The sequence below is a fragment of the Anser brachyrhynchus genome (assembly GCF_964034855.1).
Source record: "Anser brachyrhynchus genome assembly, chromosome: 2".
NCBI lineage: Eukaryota > Metazoa > Chordata > Aves > Anseriformes > Anatidae > Anser > Anser brachyrhynchus.
The window spans coordinates 88215103-88239762 of NC_137695.1; the positions used below are offsets into that span (position 1 = coordinate 88215103).

General features: G+C 40.0%; 1 protein-coding gene across 3 annotated transcripts in view; it reads right to left on the minus strand.

Annotated features, from left to right (window-relative positions):
- The window catches only part of GRB10 (growth factor receptor bound protein 10), a 150627-nt gene that overhangs the window by 97345 nt on the left and 28622 nt on the right, over positions 1–24660 (minus strand). For all 3 annotated transcript variants that reach the window (XM_080582266.1, XM_080582264.1, XM_080582265.1), the window contains one exon: positions 14298–14395. In XM_080582266.1, the coding sequence (XP_080438392.1) occupies positions 14298–14348 (51 nt within the window). In that variant the 5' untranslated portion in view covers positions 14349–14395. The remainder of the gene's footprint in view (positions 1–14297; positions 14396–24660) is intronic.

Below are 24660 nucleotides of genomic sequence, written 5' to 3' on the forward strand. Positions count from 1 at the left end.
TAAAGTCTCTTCAAAATTATTATTTTTTTTTTTAATCTTTAAGGAAAAAAAAAACCTTCACGTGTTCTTTTAGAGTAATTTGTAACACGCAGAAAGAAGGCATGTGGTATTTGATCACTTTCAACCTGCTGCCCTCCCCATGCTCATCAGACCTGTGAGACACAAGGTAGTTTGCCTGTTCTACTTGGCATCGAGTCCACGAGAGCTCTGATTATAGCAGTGCTGCTAGCCAGCTGCTTCTAAGAATACTGCCTGTGGGAGCCAGGTTTGGAAAGCACCCTCGCACAAAGTGGAAGGGAAATGTTCTGTGAACAGCCTCGGACAGTCTGTCCCAGCTCAGGCTGACGATGCCCTGCATTAACCTTGGGAGGTTCAATGCTTGAAAAGATGACCTGGTGGACTCTGAGATTTGGCGGCAGGGAAATGCACTTGTGTGTCTCAGGCCAGGGGAGCGGAGGAGGGAGGAGAGAAGGGAAGGGAAGATTCTACTTAGGTTGTAGGAACCGCTATTTTCATACAAGCACAGGCTCTTTAAGGGCAGGCAATCAAATCTCTGCAGTCTGGGAAGCAGCAGCTACAGCCAGATAACCTAAATCATGTTTAAGCGCATGCTTCCTCATAGCTAGGCATCCCTGAAAACCCAAGAGTGATGAAACTCAGACAAAGGAATGGCAGTAGCACAAAGCACAAAACAAAGAATTTATGCTATCTGAATTTGGGTCTGTTTTCTTAAATGCAATAGTACTGCTCCTTTTTGTCTTTTTGATGGCTCAGGTGTCAGCTGAAGGTTTGAAAGGGCCCTTAGGGTAGGTGAAGACAATAGGTGAAGACAATTCTCCACAGCCCTTGACAGAGCTGATAAAACAATAAACCTCCCATGGAGGCAAGTGCCACCATGCTCACAGAGACCATTTAAGTTCATGAGACACCAGCTAACAGAGTAACCCTTGGAGTGCTAATGAAATTATTCTTTGGTTCTTCAGATTTCAAACCTGATGAATTTCAAATGCTGCATTGAAGAACTTGATATACAAGACTACTCTGCTATTCTTAACTTCCTTCAGCTACCACTGGCATGGCCTTTATTTCTCTACTTGCTAGCCAATTTGCTCAATTGCTGCAATTTAGGGTGTGTTTCATATCCCTCCCTTCTTTCCCTGAAGAGTGATCCTTGGCACTAGGTAAGTAATTAACTAGGCCTAGAAATGGCTGGCCCGTCCAATCACACATCTGATCCCAATGATACTGACCTTTTTGCATAGATAAAGAACCGTTTATCTGCTACACGGTGCAATCCACCCCTGAGCTAACTGCCCGCTTCTGACAAGGATGTTTAGAGTTCAGGTGGCTTGCCTTCAATTAGATGTAGAATTAACTCTACACATCTCCAGAACAGTAAGTCTTATAAAAAGAAGATATTTAAGAACCTTAGTAAAGGGGTAGAGATACATACATACATACATATATATATATATATATATAAAAAATCAGTTGACAGCTCCATAACCTATTAAAAAAATAAAATCCACAGACATCTCTAAACCACAACAATCGTGTCTTTTCATGATTAGCTATCCAGCATCAGATCTCATGTTGGGACAGACCATTGCGCTCTCCTGCTAACCAGATGGCAGGGTTCCAGGTTTTGAGAGCAGTTCAGTAATGTAATTTATGCAAATAAAATTACAGACTGTAAGAAATAATCTACACTATATGGGTACTTCAAAAAAATAGCATAGTTCTTTTGTACTGCTTATATTGCAGTAGTAGGTCACTTTGCAAGCCTTCAGAAAAAAGATATTTTGTAACTTACAAAGCAACATGCATAGGCTGCTGCATTTCTTGCTCTCATTATCTTTGAATCTCACTTCACCTTCAGAATTCTAAGAAAGTGAAATTACTGTACCTTTCACGCTACCGATCGAAACAATTTTCCTAAAGAATCTTCTAGAGTGAGTAATGATTTATTAGACTTCATAAAGTCGTTGCTCCCAAGCATTAGCAATGGTTGGACAATTTCTAACACAAACTATGCTGCAGTGTCACCTACATACAAGTTGTCAATTCACTCTCGCACGCGTATCTCAGTGCAGTGGCTGCTGTGTTTTCCCCTTCTTAAGGAAAGCAAGCTAAATGCAGACTGCTCTACTAGTTACCCTGCATCTAGAAGATGGCTTTATAAGAAAACCTCCAGTGACTTACTCTCTAAAGGAAGAAAATTCTCAAAAGCTCAGCAATTTGCATTTAAGTAGTAACCAACTACATGTAAAGGTGCAGGCTGTCCCAGGAACATCCAATACAAAGTGTAAATCTTCAGTTTTTGCACAAACAAGCTCTTGGGAAAAACAAAACATAGCAACAACTGCTTGCTAACAGCAAGACTGTCAATCAGCTCCTCACACTTGGAAGGTTTTGTTTTGTTTTATAACTAGGTTTTCACACCATAAACATCAAGTGACCTCTTATTTTGTACAGCTTCTCTCCGGTTTTTGCCGAGGCCTATGGGACGCATCCAACAGTTACCTACAGCACTTCTGAACATACACTGCAATATTCAATGTGGTTCATGACAGCTGCCTTCATTCTGCATAAATTCTCTGAGTACTAGGCCTCCACAGACCAAAGGAGTCTCACAACTGACAGTGTGATACAGGAGGAAGGAATGGTGTGCAAGAAACTACAAATCAAGCAAACCAACCAAAACAAGGCAGGCACAAGACAAGCACAGGATCTCCAACTGGGAATGGATTTTGACAAACATAAGAAAATTTTGAGAAGTCCCAAAGTGATAAAACTAGCATGTGTGTACACGCAGCACTATTTGATTGCACCAGTTTTAGCAATGCAGCAGTGTTACAGCTACTAACCACAAAAGCTTTTCTGTCAAATATCTTTACAGTGTTCTTTCCACAAAAGGTGGGGTGTGATCAGATGAGATGCTGTTGAATCAGTGCTAGAGTGGCTATAAAAGACCTTTTCTCTCCTCTTTTTTCTTCCCTGAAACCACTGCTCAAGATGGTGGGGAAACTGTTTCACAGTTCAAGGGGTAGGAGCTTGCACATAGGTAGCTACCACACTTCAGCTGAGAGTGGTGATCAGCTCCAGCATTCAGGGTGGAAACTACTGCAGTAGTCACTATTTATTATATTGCTTCCTCTAGTTTTCAGCTATTCTTTCCAATCAAAAAATGCAGATCTGTGGAATAAAAGTAGTGGAAAAGATCCCTGCTGAAATTAAAGGCAAATCAGAGATTTAAATAAAAAAAGGGGAGAAAGAAATTGTAGGATGAGGAAGAAAAGAGAAAAACTTTGAACTTGGCTTCAGAAGCAAGCTGCAAATGAAAGAAGTCACCTCTGGATACAGTTGTACTGAAGGTCATTACATCTAGCTAAAAAAATAAAATTAATTGTGGCAAATTTGGGAGCTCCCTAGCTCATCACAATACTGACGGTATATGTGTAATTTTGCATCCTAACTGCATGTTATTGTGTCAATATTTCTGTTTCAAAATATTGCTAGTGGGGCAGCTGATGAAATGTTTCTGGTTTTGTGGGTTCAGGTTTATTTTAATCTGCAAGGCAAGCCATCCTCTAAAAGATATGCTGTCAGAAAACTATTTTTCCAATCTGCTCTCATCCAGCATAGCAGTTATGGTTTGTGACTAAACCATCCAGCCAATTCATGTTCAACAGCCAGCAGTTTATCACAATTTTGAGGACATAAAGGACTCCAGAAAAAAACAAGATCACAAAAGATGCCTTTTTCAGAACATGCTTAGCACTCTTGGTTGACAATTTACTCATGCCAGAGGAAATATTTCATGCAGAAGTTTCATCACCATGCATGTAGGAAAGTGTTCTTCCCATCAAACTTAGGACACACTGCTCTGTACTTCCATATGGTTTGAAATAGAGAAATGGGCACTATGAAGCCTTGATTCACATCCACCATAGAGAACAGGCTCTGCAAATGCCTCAAGCTACAAAAAAAGCATGAAGTGACTACCTCAGATATTTAAGTTAGTATTTGATTTGAAAAATCCCAAGCCTGCAATGAATTTTAATTTTTTGTTTTTATTTATCTTGAATTTCCAAACCTTGAGGGTGGAAGCTCACATACCACTTAGCAGGGGAGAGCTTCCCCACACCACCCCAAGGCTGATTCTGGGTAGATGTGACTGACAGTAGGTCCTCAGAGGAGGCAACGTGGCAGAGAGCCTGCTTGAATGTAAACCTTTAGAAAAGAGGGTATGCGCCAGAGAAGGCAGGCACATGCCATGACCGGAGATGCAGTACCAGACACTTGGCTGGGAAGCTGCAAAGGACAGAGGTGGGCCAGGAGACACCTAGGCCACTGGTTATTGCCCTTAGGTTCTCTTTTGCTTCTGTCATAGTGGCACATCCCTTGTTTCCCTCCTCAATGCTTGTTTCCAAGAGGCACCCATCATCTTGGAGAGGATGCAAGCTCGGAGTACCTGTTTGCCTAGGCCAAAACAAATCCATTTGTACAGCCAGGTGCATGGGATAAGGAGAAACTGGAGCCAGGCCAACTAAATCCCATTTCTGACCCACTCACAGCAAACAGTGCAGTTCCAGGTGCAGCGAGAGCTGCAGGCCGCAAAGATTTCTGGAGCAGGCTGGAAATAACTCCACAACACAAGCGATCAGTAAGGCAACCCCAGCAGCACTCAGCTTTACCAACAAGCTAGCAAAGCTGACTCGTGGACAAAGAAGAACCGGTTGGGGAAGGTAGAGGCTGATGGCAGCCTGATACCGTCCTGAGATGAAGGGAACATGAGTAAGCAAAGGGAGCAAGACTACTAGCAGAATTTCAGTCCTGGACTGCAGGAAAGCAGTTTTTGGCTTGCTCAAGGATGTGCTTTGCCAGGTTCCCATGGGAGACTGCCCTGAAGGTCCACGGGGCCTAGGAGAACAAGCTGATCTCCAAGAACAGCCTCCTCAAAGCACAAGAATGGCATACAGAAAGTCACAGGGGAATGGCAGAAAGCCAGGGTGAACGGACAGGGAACTCCTGCCTCAGCTCAAATGCTGAAGGGCTAAGATGGTCAAAGCTGAAAGAGGTCATGCAGAAGCAATATGGAGAGGCTGCCCAAGCAGAAGAGCTGAAGCTAGAAAGGATGCCAGTAACAACAAGAAATGTTTCCAAAGCTAAGCAAGAGCAAAAGAATGGCTAACATTAGCCCGGTTAGTGCTCACTTGTGCATGGGACACAACAGCTGAGGACACACAACAAGATCAGTGGTTTATTTGCCTCATTTTTTTCTAGTAAGGTTTGCCCTCGTGCCTCCCAGGTCTTTGAGCACAGTGTCAGCATCTGGGGGACTGAAGCATTCTCACACCAAAGGAAGGTGAAGGTAAGGATCGCACAAGCTGACTGGACCAAGTCCATCTGACCAGATGGGATGCACTGGAAGGTGCTAAGTGAGCGGGCCATTATCATGGTGAGGCTGCTTTCTTTTCTTCAAAAAAAAGCCAAAGTCACTGTGATCAGAGGAGAATCCTGATGACTGCAGAGACAAACCTCACATTGTGCTACCTTTTGATTTCCTCATGCTGTTGTACGTGCTAGGTTCTTCAAATATGCAGCTAAAATTTCACAATATTGGACAATCTTACGGCAGTTTAGCGTATTTATTTTCATTAGAAAAGTAGGCGTCTCATTCATACTTCCCAAAGCAATCTGCCTAAGATATAGCTGAAGACTGTAGAAAAGTTAACCGTGAACTCAAGAAGGATCCACTGCAAGGCTTAAAATTAATCAAAACCACTTCTTTGCCTCCACCGAAGTATCAGTTTTACAAAAGCCCCCATGAACTTAAATAATAGTCTGTCACTCTCCTGCACTAATAGCTTCAAAAACTTCTTCAAGAAAGGTGCCAACACCACTTTGTCAGAAACCCCCTCCTGAACTGTGCAGAAGTATTCAGTATTCTGGGGAACTTGCCAGCATGACAGTATTTACTGTATGACTAACATGCATTAATGAAGCACAAATGGACAACTATTTACTTGTGCTAATAACTAAAGCGCTTTATTAGAGCTTAGGCCTCTAGCATGAAGGATTGCCAGGTTCCCCCTACTTGCCAAAATTATGTCAAAAAATTGAGCCAACGTGTAAGACATCAAGAGCTACAGCCAGTGTGTAGTAGAGTCTTAAGTCATTGTTTAACATTCGGTTTGCAAAGGACAAGCATGCTCCAAAACCACGGGCTGTTTCCGAGGGCTTGTCTTTTCATTATAGAGGCTAGAATTTCAAGCATGCACGCTGGTCTTACCAGTAGTACACAAGCCAAAGCTATCTTAAAATAGCGCCTGAGAGCTTTGCTGGACACTTGTGTTCTTTCAGGAGAAGAAAGAGAACATTGTATTGTAAGGCCTCAGATTAAAATATCAATACTATCTAGCATGAAAGGCCAATAATACCAATACTTGGGCCTTTTCTACATGAAAGGCTCCCGAAAGCTGATCAATTTGGTAAAATTCCATTCTGAAAAAGCAAAGCCAATTCTTCAAGAACATGAATAAGACCCTAGCTCCATTTCGTGACAGGAACACACCTGCAATGCTAGAAACAGAAGACACCTGCTAAATGGCAGAGTTTTGCAGGCACAGAGATAACTTTAAAAAGAGTATTTCACACTGCATTATACTAGAACCTGAAAAAAAAAATCAGGATCCAAAGCAAGCAGGTTAAGATCCTCTTCAGTCATAGCTAGTGCTTGGTTAGACATGATAAATCAACCCCTAACTTTACAACGTGGCACACCCACTACTGAAGCCAGGGTGAGTTTAGGCTATCCCTTCTCGTTTGAATCAGCAGCTTAAGTTCAGGACTCAGCTGCAGCAGTACAGCTAGATGGTCCGCAAGTACAGAATCAAAGTGGTCTCTGCCAAAAGGCATCACATCAACAATAACATTGGGAAACTTCACTCACAGTTTTGTTCTAGAAATAGAAAAATTCTGCTCTCAAAGTTGGTCACACAAACAACCTCATGCAGGACTAGGGGTTTGTTTGCTTGTTGGTGGTGTTTTAATTTATTTTTTTTAGCTTGAAAAAATAATGGCATAAGTGCTTACGAAATAATATCCTTCCTTTGATCACACAGTCTCCCTTTAGAATGTGTAAGGCAAGAAAAATCTATTGAGTATAACTTTTAGTGAGGTCTGTATCTAGATATATTTCTTAGAAATACTTAAGCATAACACAACATTATATCTGTTCTTTACCAAGGACAAAAAAGGCCTGTCAGAGCCAATTGGCATGGACAGCAACACAAAGAATTATCTGAGCCACAGCATTTTCTTGAAAAGTGACAGCTCCAAATGCACAGCAATTTGATATTCCTCTTAAAAAAATAACAAAAAAAATCTTCTCCAGCAGTTATTATTTCCTCATAAGTGGAGTACAGAACATCTGTAGAATGAAGGTTCATTAAAAACAACCCTCCCCAACAATCACTAAAGCAACTCCAGTTGACTTCAGCAAGGCCAATTTTAAATACTTCCGTTCCCCTACTTTTACACAGATTTATGAAGTATGAAGCCATCTTAGGATTAGTACATCAACTAATCTCTTGCATGATGAGAGATGTTACTAACATGAAAACACTTGTAGCTATCCAAAATAACTAGCTGGTAAACAGCTTGTTAAATATTTACTTTTGGGGGAAAGATACCATTCATAGGAGACAAACATACAGGATTTAGTTTGGTACAACAGTCAGATAAACTGATGGCTAACATTATTTCAGAGTTGTTTCATGAAGTTTTGTGAGAAAACACCGCAAAATGTTTTTGTTTTTTTTTTAAACCAACATGGGTGTTTAGAGAATCCAGAAGTGGCATCTTATAAGCTGCACACAAGTCAGAACTTAAAGAGATTCACTGCTACTGATTTTCATGGAATGGCTGAGGTCAGAAGGGGCTTCTGGAGTTCATCGTATTCCAAACCCCTGGTCAAGCAGGGACACCTGCAGCAGCTTGCCCAGGACCATGTCCAGGAGGCTTTTGAATAGCACCAAGGTTGGACACTCCACAACCTCTCTAGGCAACTTCTGTTAGTGCTTAGTTGCCCACACTACTTCCTGATATTGAGATGGAGCCTCCTGCATTTCCATTTGTGTCCACTGCCTCTAGGCACCACAGAAAGTGCCTTGCTCTGTCTTCATTGCAGCCTCCCTCTGGCTATTTATGTCCATTGACAAGGTGTCCACCCTGAGCCTTCTCCAGGCTGGCCGGTCCCAGCTCTCTCAGCCTTTCCTCACAGGAGATGTTCCAGAGTCTCTTCATCATTTTCATTGTCCTTCCTTGGATTCTCTCCAGTATGTCAATGTCTTTCTCATACTGGGGGGCCAGAACTGCACATAGCACTCCAGGTGTGGCCTCAGCAGTGCTGAGCAGAAGCAGGGGATCACCTCCCTCAACCTGCTGGCAACACTTTGCCTAATGCAGGTCAGGATACTGTTAGCCTGCTTAGCAGCAAGGGCACGCTGCTGGATCACGTTCAACTTGGTGCCCACCAGGACCCCCAGGCCTTTTTCTGCAAATTTGCTTCCCAGGTGGGTGGTACCCAGCACATCCTGATAACCTGGGGTTGTTCCTCCCCAGGTGCAAGGCTTTGCCCTTCTCTTTGCTGAACTTCATGAGGTTCTTGTCAGCCCAATTCTCCAGCCTGTCCAGGTCCCTCTGGATGGCAGCATGACCCTCTGTGAGTCAGCCACTTCTCAAGTTTTGTGTGAGGAAACTTGCTTAGGATATGCTTTGCCCCACAGACCAGATCATTAGTGAAGACACTGAACAGGATTTGACCTAGTATTGACCCCCAGGGTACTCTGCTTGCCGCTGTCCTCCAACTAGGCTTCACTACCCCTCTGTAAACAACCTTTCAGACAGTTTTCATTCATTTCACCTCATTGTGTGCTTACCCAGCTCATACAACAACAAATTCAACATGACTATCTTCCAGGACAGAGTGTTGAAAGCTTTATTAGAGTCTTGGTAAACAATATTCACTGCTCTCCCCTTAACTACCAGCCCAGTCATTTTATCATATAAATTTATCGTGTTGGTTAAGCGTGACTTCCCCTTGGTGAATCCATGCTGACAACAACTGATGATTTTCTTGTCATTCAAGTGCTGGGAAATTTTCTTGCCAAGTAGTCTTGCGAAGAGCCTGAATAAATTCCATTAGGTTTCCCTGTAAGTTACTTAGTCAATTTTTGAGCGTAGTTATCAGACTTACTAAAAATAAAGAAAACACAGGTGAATTGAACGCATTTGAATGAAAAAAACAGAATGGCGTAAAGGAGGCACATTTTTCAACTCTGTCGTCAGTTGTGAATGTGCATCAAACCTGCCTTACTTCACCAGAAGCCTGACCAAGAGACTCCTGAGAAAAGCAGTAAATTCTGCAGGTTTAAACATATATAAACAGTAGAGCTAAATTTAAGAGACAAATCTAAGAGACTGCTCATATAAAATGATAATAACAAGATTAAAAAGATAGATTAGTCTAGCGTACAAGCATAAACCACTAACAAGAAGATGTAAAACTAAGCTTCTTTACTTGTAATTTCTTCACTTGATTTGCAATACCTAGATTGTTTCCTCACTGCTGTTAGTAGTAATGTAAATAGTGAATGACCATTAGAAGCTTGACCATTAGAATGATTTGAATCTTTTTTGGTGGGTTGAAAATCATGAAGAAATATGTATCTAGCCAGATGAAATTCCTTGATCACATTCGTCTTCAAAAAAGTCTCTACATTTTGCTAACCAGCTTCTGTGTAAGTTAGAATACAAAAGTAGAATTACAAACAGCTAAGTACAGATTTTTAAATTGAAATTGTAAAACAAAATAATTGATGGGTATTTAAGATAGAAAACTAATCAGTTGTATAAAAGCCTTGTAAGAGATACAAATTTCTTTCTTTTGCTTCATATACAATCTTCCGATCACATGTGATTACGTGGGCAAGTGGCATCTTTAAATGGTATGTACCAGACTACTTGAACTTCCTTGTCAGTGAAAACAACTGCTTTTGGGACAATTCTTTTAACAGATCTTTCCACACACAGAAAAAAGAAAAAAAGAAAAAAAAAAAAGACCAAGGCCAGAAATCCAGCTCCAGTTGCTCTTCTGCAAAAACTACTAAGTAGCTTCAACTCTATCTGTAAAAGACATTTGCAATCTGCACTTGGAGAGACAGATTTCATAACTTCATATTGGAGGCAACACGTCTTGTTAAAACATTCTCTAATGTTCTCACTGCTTTATACTTTACGTCTGCTGCAGTCCGTCAACCCTACACACCACATACAACATGTAAACTGTTAAAAACAAGAGCATCGTCAACAAAGTATCTGTTGACTGACACCATATTTCAGAAATCCAATGACTTTCTGCATTGGCAGTAGCAACATTTCAGCTTCATTTCTTCATACAATATGTAGAAGAATGACGCAATTCAATAATGCCGCTGGTGTTTTTTCACTCAGCTATGCCCAAGGACTTTGAAAGCCTGTTTGTTCACTCTTGTCATTCCATATTGCCCTGTTGGCACGAAAAACCCAAATTGCAGGCCAAATTCTATACAGTCAGGATTCTTATACATTTAAGCCTAAAGAGAGTAAGTGAAGCAAACGTTTATTTTTAATCTTAAAAATCATAAGAAAAAAATATATCTCCATACTCTCGATAGGCACTTGTAACTAAGTGAATGAAGGTTTTTCCAAACCATGTCAGGCAGACTATGTGGGCAAAAGCTTATGTCTTAACAGCCCTTCCCACATAGGTTTTCGTGATTTGTGGACAAATTCTGCAACTGATTTTTCATGCTTTGTGATGAAGGACTGAAGGTATTTTTTTCACACAAACAGGAAGAACAGCTTGTGGACCTACACTGATACTGAGTATCAGACTATTCTATCCCAAAGTGGCAGAGCCGAGATGAAGTTACATAGGAATGAGGTTTCGGGCATCTACCAAGGTAACTCTGAAGTATAGATATAAACATCTTCAATTTTTTCTGCTAAAACAGAAAACCTCTCCAAACACCTAATCAAAAAAAAAAACAACCCCTAAACATGTAAAAAATGCTTTTTAATTTAGTGTATGATTTTATGGAAGACAAGGATCAAAACTACCATATTAAAACCTGAGAACTTGTACCTAATTTTCCCCCCAGCTCAAGGCAAAGAAGTGTGACCATTTCTGGTGTATTCACAGCAAAACATTTCCTTCACATCCACAAATCTAACAGCATTAAGGAGGAGGCTCTTATTACACTACTTAATAGAATTAATCAATCAGAGTCTAAGTATTTATTTCCTCGATCTTGAAGGGGATAAAGCTTCTCAAGTATGATATGCAGTATTCTGCTGTATTATCTGGACAACAGAACTACCATCAATCCTGAAATCCATGAGGCTCTACATGTGGGAGAAAAAGCAATTTCCATTTCTCCCTATGTTGCGACCAAGTGCTTGTAGTACATTTTATGCAAAGCTAGATGATACGTTTGATCTGAACAACTCTTTTCTCTACTAAGAATTCAGCTCTGAAAACAAACTCTATTGAGCTTAACTATACATACAGACTTTTCCAGCATCTTGGTTATGAGAAAATAAACAGAAGGGAGAAAATAGAAGATGAACAGAACACCTCATCCCTGCATGCCCAGAATTTTGTCTTTAGAAAGAAAAAATACCACTTTATTTATGCCACTGAAACTTGTGCAATTCGTGCATCAAAGGGTTAAAGAACTAAATCTTCCCTAAGAGTTCAAGTCACTGCACATAAATACTGTTGTGACTACAGATTGCAAAAGAACGGAAACACAGTAAATCATCCCATTTTTTCTGAGAAATTCTGGGACTATGTTCTGAATTTCCAGGAACATAAGACAAACACTGCCAATTCTCACTGCCGGATTTTTATTGAAGAGTTAGAGAATTTGGAAAGGGCTCCTGAAAGCCACTAAAAGGTAGTATTGATTTTTTCCACAAAGCTAGAGATTGTTTCTAGGAGAATGCACACAGTGTGACTGGTTTATGTGCTAACTCATAAGAAAACTAAAAAAAGCTGCTCTTAAACAACAACCAAAAGCTTCTAAAAGCAGCAAACACTGCAAATGAAGAGCCCAATACAAAAGTCAGGGATGTATACCCTTCCTGTCTCCCCCAAAATAGAAATAAGAAGGGTAAGGGTAGCTTGGCAACAGGCCATCCTAAAGGATATTCTGTAGTGCATATTCACTTAGGCAGGCTCTCATTTCTCTTGCTGTCTGTTTTGAATGTAATCCCAAACTCAAATGTGTCAATTTATTCTAAACACCGAAGTTGCAGCATTAAGATCCCAACCTTAGGGACTTCGCAGGAGTGTTCAGCATAGCCTTCCATTCATATTAAGTCAGAAAATGTACTGTAAAAAAATAGAATACTTCTTCACACTCTAATCTAGAGCATATTTAGTTTAACCTTCTTTCAGCCCCTTACCAACACAATACCGGCACTGTAGCCAAATTTGAAAGACAAGTTGATGAAAGCTTCTAAGTCAGATTTAGTAGGGGTGGAAAAACAGATGTTCAGGGTTTTTTCTTTTTCTTTTTTTTTTTTAATGTGAACTTAACTTCTGACAGAAAGCACAGTAGTTGTGAATGGGCTTCCAAAGCTCATCTTTAAACCTGTTACAAGCACTTAGGATAGTTATAATGCACAGTAAGCTATGACTAAAAATATTAGTTAATAGAAGTCACTTTCCCCACCATCTTAAGTAACCCATGTTGCTTTGAGACTTCCAGTCTGTAGACTGCCCTAGACTACAGCAGATTATCCATAGGTTTTAGAAAAGCAAGGTAAATTCACATTCTTTCTGCTCACATATCAAACTGCAGCAACCCTTTGATGTACCTCTTGGCTGTTGAACAGGGGCACTTGAAGACATTTTCATGAGAAAACTTAGCATCCAGTATAGAATTTGCAGCTCAAAAACTACTGCCTACAGTGACCAATTTCTCTTACCTAGCTCTTCTCTCCCTCAGCCTAGCATCATGATTCAGATGATGCTCTAGATGAACTGGAAGCATAATTTCATGGTGCATCAAGATTATAAAGTCCAAGCACATCTATTCACGTATGCTCTTAAAAATTACAGATACATTACAATAAAAGAATCTCAGAACATCCCATGTCTTGAATTCCATTCTGTTTTTATAACTGCTTTTGTACTCACAAAGTTATAATGGGACTGTTATGTTGCTCCTGCTATCAGGAAAAGGCTTGAGGTACGTGCAACTGACAACTCAGCCTATACTAACATTAGTATAATTAGTAACTAATAGTTACTAATTAGTTAACAAATTTGAAGCTTCCTGTTGGGGGAAAAAAGTATAAGCTGGCCTACCATGAAATGGATCGGTATCTTGTAGAAGTTTTGTTTTGTTCTTTTTTTTTTTTTCAGATATGCAGCATAACTGTAGTAATTATTAGTAGTAATATTTCTCTAGGGACAAAGAAAAAGGTTTCTATGTCATGAGGTACTCTGTTTAATCATTTGTGTATCTGCAGGGCCTGAAATCATAACTGAATCCTTAGGGTAGTAAGCACTGTGTGAAAACAAGAGAAAAAAAGGGCAAAAAACAGGTCATGCCTGAAAAAACAGATATGCAGTTCCATAAAAAATACAAAGCATGTATTACGCCAACCACAACTGTCTAGAAAAAAAAAATAAAACAAAAAATACATGAGAACTTCTGTATGCATATTTGCCTAGCACCTTTGAGTTGAGGTTTTTTAAAATACTCGTTGTAATATGCCATATTGGCTGCTTAGATACAGCATAATGACTAGACAAACATAGGATCTAACCAAGTGTAAAAATCTCTGCCTTTGTTCCTACAAACATAGCATTCAGCAAACCAATCCTTTTTGGTGCAAGGCATTTCACTGGTACTGTAACTTGCCTTTTGGGGGGGCTGGGTGTGGAAGGGAGCTGCACACAGGTACTTTCTCCCAGATATGAACCAGCTACTTTGAGGAGAGGTATCAAATTTTAACCAGTGACCCAAGTATCATGTATTAGTGACCCAATTTTTTTCAGCAGCAGGTCTTGAATACAGAATGGTAACAGAGGCTCTGTTACCAAATCTTAGCAAAACCCAGAGAATTGCCAGACAGCTTATTAGCAGTTTGATGAAAAGTCTGAATGCACAATCAATCACTGGCACATAGTGATATGATGCTACAAGCTGACATGAACATGCAGTTTCATAACTTACTATCCGATAAGGAAGATGTAAAAAGGAGTCTGGGCAGCCAGCTAAAGCCATTTGTTCCTTCAAATTTTCTTCAAATCACATCTACTGCTTCACAGGACCTGCAGAGTACAAACAAACTGTCAGAAACCATACTGAAAACATTACATCAACTTATTATTGAAAACAGTTGGAGGGGGAAGACCGAGAAGAGCAAGATGAGGTGACAAGGATTTGCATCAACTTGCAGTAGCAAATCTGCAAGCTTGCTGTTTGTAGCCTAGAAAGCAGATTCAACTTAATATTTCATTCAAGAGCCCAACACAACTATTCTCCGGCTGGATGGCTCCTCCTCTGTTTCCATGATCCAAGCAACAGAGAAAGCTACTCATCACATAGACCCAAGCCACTCAAAGACTGGCTCTTGCCAACCAACGCTACGCTCTCAGCTGTAGAAAGAAAATGCTGAAATCTGGTAGTTAAGGTGATAACCACTTATGCAGCATTAGCCTTCTACATATAGTTATACAAATTCTCCCCTTTACCCTCTCCAGACTGTCTTTTCTCTCATGTCTTTATTCTCACCTAGTACCTCTGTTGGGGTTTTCTATGCAAATCTGCATTCAAGTCTTGAATTTCCTCCTGTGCGTGATTATTAGCAGCAAATTTGCAAGGTGAGAAGTGTTTCTTAAGCACCGTTTCTGCTATCAGATACAGTTTGAATTCTACCACAAACGTAACGTAAAGGCACACAAGGCTAAAGAAATAAAAAAAAAAATGAAGAAATAAAAGTGACAGTATTAAAATAAAATAAGGCCACTGCATGTCAAGAAAGGAGACAAAGCTAAACAAAAGCACATATGTAAAGCATTATTTGCTACTCTGAACGTTTCTCCCAACCAGTTGCATTCAGCTGGAGACATCCCTGCAATATAAGACAAGTGACTTCACATCTTAGCAGATGGGGTGGGCAGGGATAGGAGAGAAGACTGCAAAGCAGATACAGAACTTTTATTTCTACCACAAGCAAGCTCTTGTCTTGTTCATTGCTATAAATATCAATTATGTATTCAGAACAACAGACTGAGTTTACTGCTCTCCAGTAGGCATGAGCTGTTACCAAACCAAAGATCTCTGGAAGATTTATGTGACTGAGAAGTCATAAACAAAAGATATATTGGGAAAACTCTTCCAAGAGGAGTTGCAGCCTATGGCCCAAGGAAACCATGCCCTTATCTAGGAAGCTTTACTCCATCTAGTTCCAGGATACATTTAGCTGAGATACGGTACCTTCCTGCCTATGAGAAAGGCAGACAAATTTCTGGGAGCTTCTTTCTAGGAAGAAGTTACTGTGCTCTGCGGTTTTCCTGAGGCAGTAACTTTCTGTGGTCAATTCATAGCCTATTGCCTTGAGAGGAAACAGTGTTTGGCAACAGCAAATTTGAAAATCAATTTAATCCAATACGCATAAATCAAGTTGTTTATTCTAGATACTTTGTCCTAGCATTTACTTAAGATTAAGACTAAAATCTTATTAGATTCACATTTCAGGAAAAAAAAAAAAAAAAAGATCACCTCAAACATGTAACTGTAGGCATGAGGCCCAACTTGTATTCTTGCTAGGATCTTTCATCGTGTAAGTCTATAAACAAACAGTGGTGTACAGCCATCTAGCTCCTAACCCAGACCTAAAGTGTGCAGCCAGTTCTTAAACAGGAATTGAAGATTTCATTTTCAGTGCAAGATTTGACTCATTCCCCCAGTAGGTTCTGGGAAAACCAAGCAGAGATTCAAGAAAATCCTTTTTATCTTGGCTGATGAAAAACATCCTTTCACTTTGGAGGATTACACTTTTCTCTAAGTGCATCTACAGTGAAATTAGGAAAACCACTGGATTAGGTGTTCTGAAGTTGGTACAGTGCAACAAGAATACAGAAGTGTATTTGTCTGTAAACCCACAAAGATTAAAGAAAGTTTACCTAAAGGGATATGGGAAAATATTTCAACCTTGAATTGCAACAATTTTAAGTTTATTGATTATTTCAGTATTTAGAGAATAGGAAAAGGCAGGACTGTTGTGAATTTAACTGTAAGTTATTTAGGACTGAATATTGAAATGCTGGTCTTTATCTTAGTGTTTCGGCAAAAGCTACTGATTCACTTACAACAAGAGAGATTAAATATGCTCCTAAACAATACCAGACCAATTTGTCTACTCTAGGGCATGCTGCAGTATATGCTACAGCCCCATTACAGCAGTGGAAGATCATCAATTACCTCAAACAATAGTTGAAGTCAAGACCGCATAATTTATCAAGACCTATTTGCTTCACTGCTACATTCTTCAGTATTCACTTGTTAACACCACAGAAACAGAGGAAAGCAATAATCTTTAGATGATATCATTCCTAGTCAGTCATACATTAACGTTGATTTAAGATCACATCTCTTTTGTCTGTCTAAAAGCAGTTTATCAAATAGTCCTTCCTTAATAATACAAAAAAAGCCTTTGCTCACCTTTGAGATCTAAGGCTCTATTGTACCACAACTTCAATGAGCAATATATTTTATAGGGACAGAACTCTATACCAATTCATATGTTCAGCTGATAAAAATGACGATAAAGAAGTCAACTTTTTCTTTCCTATTGTCTTTACATGATTTTTAGCTTGTGTACAGACTTACATATTCTTTCCATGCAAGTTAAACAGCACAAATAAAAAATATATTCAAGTGCCAATTTACTGCCCTTTAGATGCGTTAGATGGGAGAAGGAAATTACAAAGGCTTGTAAATGGAAAATAAGCTACGCAGTCAATTACTGTTACAAAACTCGGCTCATTCACTGGCTAGAACAAGTCATGCAGCATCGACACGGACAGTTTGGGCACACTCAAAACCAAGTGAGTTCACATGCTTTCACTGGCTTAAGAGGTCTTCCTTGGACAGAGTGTCCCTGAACAAAGAATAGCCATGATAAACCAAATTTCAAAGGTCATAAGGAGATTCGCTTTTGGTATGATATTCTCTAGTCTAAAGAATAGTCTATTGTGAGGCACAGCTTTGACGTCTCAGTCTCTCAAAAGTGTTAAACCAACTCACATAATCTAAACAAAGATTGATATTCATTTAGCAAGGAAAACATTGCAAGTATGCATCCTGGAGATTAATGCTGGTCTGAATGAGTTGTTTCTATTCACGTTCAAATTACCCACCTAACCAGTAGATTAAGTTATCTATTAACTAGAAATTAAGCCTGTCACCAGGTATGCTTTTTGATTTATCACTTGCTCCTTGCATATTCTCAGCAAAGGAAATGGTATCTCACATTGCACTCTGGAAGCGTACACAGCCTACGCACCTACAGCTACAGCAATAGGAAGATGGCAGGAAGATGGTACGGTCACTCTGCCAATTCAGGAAGTTTTCCAGGTTCTACATGTGCCATCTGTCAAAGTCTTTAAAGTCAGAAGAAAAACAATTCAAAAAAGCAAACAATAACAACAATTTAAAAAAAAAAAAACAAACAACATTCACTTGCAGATTAGTTAGGAACAGGAGAAGGATAAGAAAAAAAAGATTTTAACCTGATGGAGTTGCAAGACAAGCTCCAGAGTGCTTGAAAACTCGAAGTTCCTTTCTTTTATGAAACATAGCTTAACAAATGTGCTGGATACTATTCCCTTTCAAAGGCTGGGTATTTTAGTATTTTTCTTCTGTAATGTTCTGCTTTCCTTAACTGAACTACTGAAGAAGAGGGAGGGGGAAAAAAAAGCTTCAATACTGCCTTAAATTTTCACCTAACTGAAGACCTTTCTGCAAGATCTCAGGTTTAACATAAAGGTTAAAAGTCTTTCTCTCAGTTACATGTCTTTTAGTCTCTCAGACACTGTGTCATCACCTCACTTTTCTCCACACTGCAGCATTTCCAGTGGAGACCAAAGCCGTGGTTTTATAGTCAGTTAGAACAAAACCTTAATGCAGAATTCATACGATATTCATCTCTAAGTCACCTTCAAAAGTGTCTGGGTCAACTTATAATTCAACATCTTAAGAGCCAGGGAACAGAGACCCTGCCTTGTTGGCCCACACGAAGAGCAAACTACAAGACCTCGACTGCCCTCCCCCTGCTCCCAGGGTCCCCATTGCTTCATGGTGTTTTGGAAAGCTTTTTGTCTTCTCTGCAGACCTACCCAAAGCTATGCTTTGGAGATATAAGATGGAGGCATCTAACAAGCCCCAACACCAACACAGGATGTAAGGACTGGCACTCTTACTCTTCCTTATGTGACCACTCCTATCGCTGTAGTTGCAATGGAAACAGGATTTGAATGACAGCAGCCTGAGGCATGCCAGCAAATATTCTGCAGTTGACAAAGCGAAAGGCTAAGAGTGCCCCCAGCTGCATGTAAACTCCAGGACCCAGATGTGCTTCTCCAAGCAAGGGGGTGATCCACACAGCTCCTCACCAACAGGCATCCCAGCCACGGCTCTGCAGGCCGGAAAGGAAGTGCCACCATCTTCCCCTGCTGCCCGTGCCACACAGCACAAGCCATTTGTGCTATGCCAACACTTTTCAACATAGCTTTAACAGTCAGCATGTATAAGGATCTCCAAGTGATATCCCCTCTTTTAGCGGTGGTATTGGTACAGACTGCGTCAGTTTACAAGGCTGAGGAACCCCCCTGGTGATGGTCAAGCAGGACTCAAAGTTTCCTTAGTGCAGGCTGGCAAACAAATACACCCAGAAGCCTCTGACCTCAAACTAATATTGGTAACCTCCTGCACAAGTAAAGCACAGTGTGGCCCTGGTAGGCACTTGGATACATCATAGATCCATGAAGTATATTGCCTGACAAACAGACAAAAGTCTTCCCCCCACACACACCTTTTATGTTTGTTTCCATGGACAACCCCAATAGCATCTGAACAGATTTCTCAAAACTAGTTTCCATTTCCCCATTTTACTCACTCCTACGACGTGCTCGCTTCTCTCCCCAGCTCTGAAAGTCCTTCCCTGCACCCTGTCTCTGATTTTCCCACACTGAAAACCTATACTTGTGCAACTTCCCTTCAAACAAGTTCACTTGCCTGACGCTCCAAAAATACCTCCCCAAATACTCCCGAATGCCATCACTCTCCAACTGCAAAGGATTCAATGACATTATTGTTGACATCTGATAGTCTACTGAGATTAGTAGCAGATAGCAGTTAAGAATACTTCCAGATTTCTTAATTTCTTCCCACTTCTCTTGCACAAGTTGGCATGTGCGCACACATTTTATTATACATATGCACCCAAAATGCATTTGCAAGTCTATGACATAGAGCAACTGCCTAGCTGGAGTAATACTTTGACTATATCTTTGAAAACAATGCATTGTTCTAGTTAAAATTTCAAGTGAGTGTTGCGCACTAAAATGAAAAGCACTGTTCAAAATATAAATCATCAATCAAAAGCACTTCAGTTAAGTCCAAACACTCCCACGATTCCATACTAAAAAATCTGGTCTTATAAAAAAGGGAATATAATTCTCTTTGCCATTCTTAATTGCAAAGCTGTTAGTCTAAATATTACACCTTGTAAAGGAAGCCATTTGCCATTGTAATTTTGCCAGAAAGTGAAGAATCTTGGCAAGAGCAATTCAGGCTTTTGAAAGCCAAAACAGATACATACTTCAGAAGAAGCACAGAAGAACTGATGCCATCCCACTGAGTCTTGCCAAATAAAATTAAATAAAATATACGCAGTTCAGCATTTTTTGGTTTCCTGAAGCTGCCTAAAATTCTGAAAAGGCTCCTCAAGACTCATAGCATGTGAATTCCTGTTCACCTCCTGTCAGGGCAGCTTTGCTGACATTAAGGAAAAAACATGCTGGGAGAGAAATAGTTACTTTGCACCTTACCCATTTAAGCAAGGATTTTTCTCCCTGTCCCTGAAGAATGTATTCCAGCTTAAAAACCAAACTGGTAATGAAGTTATGAAATATTTATGAAACTGCAGTTTTACCATCTCCCTTGATCACTCAAAATCCTGTTCTACCTCTTAATAGTTAAATCTATAGCTTTGAAGCAGGAACTTTGACAACTAAACAGACTGCATCCAAGTCTAAATGAAATGTTAATTAGACAGAAACTGAAGAACTATACAGTACACAATCCCATCAGCAAGCCATATGCAGAAGCAGGGCAGGTCCATAGATGCATGACTGGGACAAGGGATGCATAACAAGGCTGCCCAAGGACAACTTCAGCTGAAAATGCAGTGACTAATGGTCTCTAATTTTGCATATACACTTTCTCACTACCTTCTCTTCCACAGAACCAAAAAGATTACCCATACACTACTGACTCTGCCCTTCATGTTGTCGTTTTCCTGCCCCCCCCCCCCCCCCCCGTTTTTTTTTTAAGCCTAGTCACACTCCTCACACTACGGAATCCAAAATTTTGTAATTTTGGGAAATGGTCTGAATAATGATTTCCTTCTGTTATTTTAGGCTTTTATTATTCAACCTGAAGACTCATAGTGAAGTTATACAACAGTTAGGATGATTTAATAGCTTGTTGCTGCCAAGAACAGGACAGGCATCCCACTCTTCATCATCCCTTGCTCTGCTTTCTTCCTCCACTTCCTCTGAGAAACTTTCTGGCACTCCCTTCTTCTCCCCATTTTGCACCATGTATGGTCCTTAATGAGTTCAGCTTGGGAAAAAAAAAGTATTTTTTCTGTTGTGTTAATTAACTCATTTGTTTTGCTGGGTTATTTTTCTGTTAAGTGCATTAAACTTAGATTTGACAAGCAGCTCAGCTGGCACAAAGCAAATGGCTGGAGAGCATGTGCAGGAAAGGAAGGGAAAAAAATCACTCCTTTCTAGTGGCAGCAAACTATCACACTGGCCTAGGCAACCCGTGAACTTTCATTTTCTTTGTTTACTGCCATTAGGAGCTGGCAAACCTTTCCTACTGCACGTCTGTGAGAATTACTGCTTTCCAAGCATCTCACAGAAGATAAACATTTGGGTAAGTCTCCAAACAAAATATAAAGTTGCATCTTCTTGAAGGCAATTACTTTCCCCCTGCGGTTACTGACTCAAGTCGGTACACAAGACAAAAGTCTTCTTTTCTTGCACACTTCCAAAGTGTTGTTTTTTTGGATCCAACATACTAAGCCTCTCTGCTTTGAACTTTCCACTGTTGTGAATGGTCCTTTCCCCTGCCCAGGAAATGGGATTTGAAAACCAGTGGCTCTAGGACCCCAACCCAGAAACTAAACTATATAGACAAGACATTTTACGACCTAATTCCTATACAAAAAGAACAAGTGCATCGGCATGCATGAGACATATATAGCTTCTGTTGAAGAAAGTCATACCACTACAGATTCTGGTGGAAAACGTAGTTTAAATCAACACACATATCGCTAAGAATTATGCTGAAATGCTGCACCCAATTTACTCAACTTCCCCTTACCAAGCCGACAAGAGGATAGGATGCTTCCCACTCCTGTAACCTTTGGAGCCTCCTGACAACAAAAGCTAGGAAAGTGAATAGTTGAAATGTATATAATGCATACTTGATGATCCACGTGGCTCCCTTCCAACTCAGGATATTCTATGATTCTATGAAACAGAATTGGCATCTTTCTAGACCCAAAAATATATGGCAAAAGGGACTCTCAAATTCACAGAGCAGTAATCTAAAGCACATTTCTCTACTTCTGTTTCCTCATTTCTTTACAACATTCCTTGATTCTGTGGAAGAATCTTCCAGACCTTTTCCTCCCCTTCTGACTGATGCAAAATAAAGGAAAAGAACAAAAAGCAGTCTTTTATCACATGACCAACTGATCAGTTTTTCAAGCATTTTAAGCCTGTTTCACCCAAGATCCACTGTTATTTACAGCTTGCTTTCCTCTGCCTCGATGCTTTTTTACAAGGAAGTTTCCTTCTCGATGAGATTTACATATCAGTCTCAGTAAAGCTTCTCACAGAATTTGGCCATTTTTGTAACACAGGACTGGCTGCAGCATGTTTGACTATAAGACAGACCTCAAAACAAAAACCCGCAGTTGCACACAGAAAGCAGCAGGCAAGTATCAATCAAAGCCATCCACATTCCTCCTTCAGCCTTTCCTGCCCTCCAAAGTTCTCAGGTAGGTCAAAACACTTCCTGGATTTAACAGAGTTTGAGAAGCATCATTTCAGAACAAGGACATTAAAGGGGTTCTTCATTTTGATAATTTACAGGGCTTATTACCAACCAACAGTAAACACAACCAGTAAATATTCATGCGTTGGTTGGTGTTCTCTCTGTAGATTTTTTTTTCTTTTCCTTAAGAGTTATTGATTAGGATTATCAAAAGCTTTTATTTAGACAGTAACGTTCATATTTTTAAAGCAAACCAACTAACTGAGGCCTTTACAGTTATCTGTAATATATGTTAGTGAGTAAGCACTAGTTTATTTACATTGTCTAATACCATATAAACAGCTGAAGCTGGAGGGCAAGTTTAGACATTTCAATTCAAACAGCACACTACTCACAAAAATGGTATCTCAGAGATACCACAAGAGGTACACTTAAGTGCACAGATTATTCTCAGTATACTCCTTGCTCACAAGGTTAGAACACTCAAAACAAAGACTTTCTGCTTAGTGTCTGCAAAAAAATTGCACGCTTGTAAGAAAAGATGCATTCCCCAATATCAACAGCACATTAATTCCGTCTCCAAAGGATTTTAGGGTTACATATTCCCAAATATGGTTTATTCTAAAGAATTCAAGTGTTCAAACAATTAAGATAAAGAGTCCACAAGTCAGCTGAAATGCAGCAAAGGAGTAAGTAATAATAGTAAGTAATAGCAATAAACAAGGAAACGTTTTATTTCTCAGTCATATCAGGGTAGGAGTTACCATAGTAGAGCTGGTAAGTGATAACTCATTAAAGCCATGAGTAACTCAACAACATAACTGAGTCCTAGACTACAGCAACCCCAAGCAAGCCAGATGACAGCCAGCCCATCTTCTCGTTGCAAAGAGCAGAAGGAGGCAACTGCAGCAAGCAGCAAATACAATGCTGCTCCCGAGACAATCACAAGATGCAGCCTTATTAAAGAGTGCAAGAAATGCAAAAGATAACCCAAACAAAAGCAATACATACATCACGGACTGATTGGAACATAGAAATTGTGCCAATTCAGCTTGGAGTACACAACTGGGAGGCTGCACTGGAGTGAATGAGTGCAATGAAGCACTAGCAGTGCCAGAGCATACTCAGCTGCAAAAAGTACTTGCAGTTTTAAGATACTGATGTCATAGTTACCTCATGTGTATTTTAACACTGCCTCACTAACAAATCAGAACAATCTTATTATAGCAGAGAGACCATTTTGTAATCTCGGATGCATTTGCTGGTATTATGCAACATGCAAGCTCCAAATCTATGGGTGACTGGCACTTCACAGCAAACAGTCAGGGTTGTACCACGTAACTGCCTTTGAGGACACAACTAAAGAGTTACTGACGCTCTATTCTTGGACACAGACTGGGAATTTCTCTTTTAAAAATAAATAAATAAAATGGAGATAAGAAATGCAGAAATCTTTCTTACCCCCTTAAGCTTTTCAGCCCTTGAAAAACAGTTTCAACTGACATTTTAAAAGCAAGTATGTTGGCCTACTTGCAAAAATCTCTCTCTGGGACAAACAGGGCATAGCTTTTCCACCTAAGCATACACAAAACAGAAAATAAACTTACAGAATAGGTTAATATTTTGTAGAAGAGTTAATGTGTTAATGTGCAGTGGAAAGCTGAAGTCTGGCCAACTGATCACATGTTCCATGTGCATTCGTGTACATTTATTTATTGCTATTAGCCTGCACCTGCAGAGAGAAGAAGAAAGAGAATATTCCTTCCTTTGATCCTGAAGGTCACAAGGTGACTGAAATCCCAGCTTAATGAAGACTCTGGTGAGGTTCTAAGTGTCACAGCTTCCATCAACCATTTCAAAATGCAGTGTTGGAAAGCACAGGAAAGAAAACTGAAGTAATACCACCCAGGCTTTATAGACTATGTCAACTTAATTAGAATGGTATTTTGGCAGCACCCAAAGATTACATATCGAAGGCTGGGTAGCAGGCCAAATACTTGACTTGACTAGAATATTTTGCCAAGCCACCTACATTAAGAGCTACTTCCCTGTTCTTTCAGGGTGCCGTAAAGGAAATCTGTTGTTTCAGGCCTTATAAGACTATTTAACAGAGGCATGAAACGGTGAACGTCACCAGCACTGAAGGTTAACTAGATACAGGTTAAACTAGAAACATCCCTAGTTAACCTTCAGACTACAAAGCTGCTGAAGGGGAACGTTTGTTCTCAGAGGGTGTAGG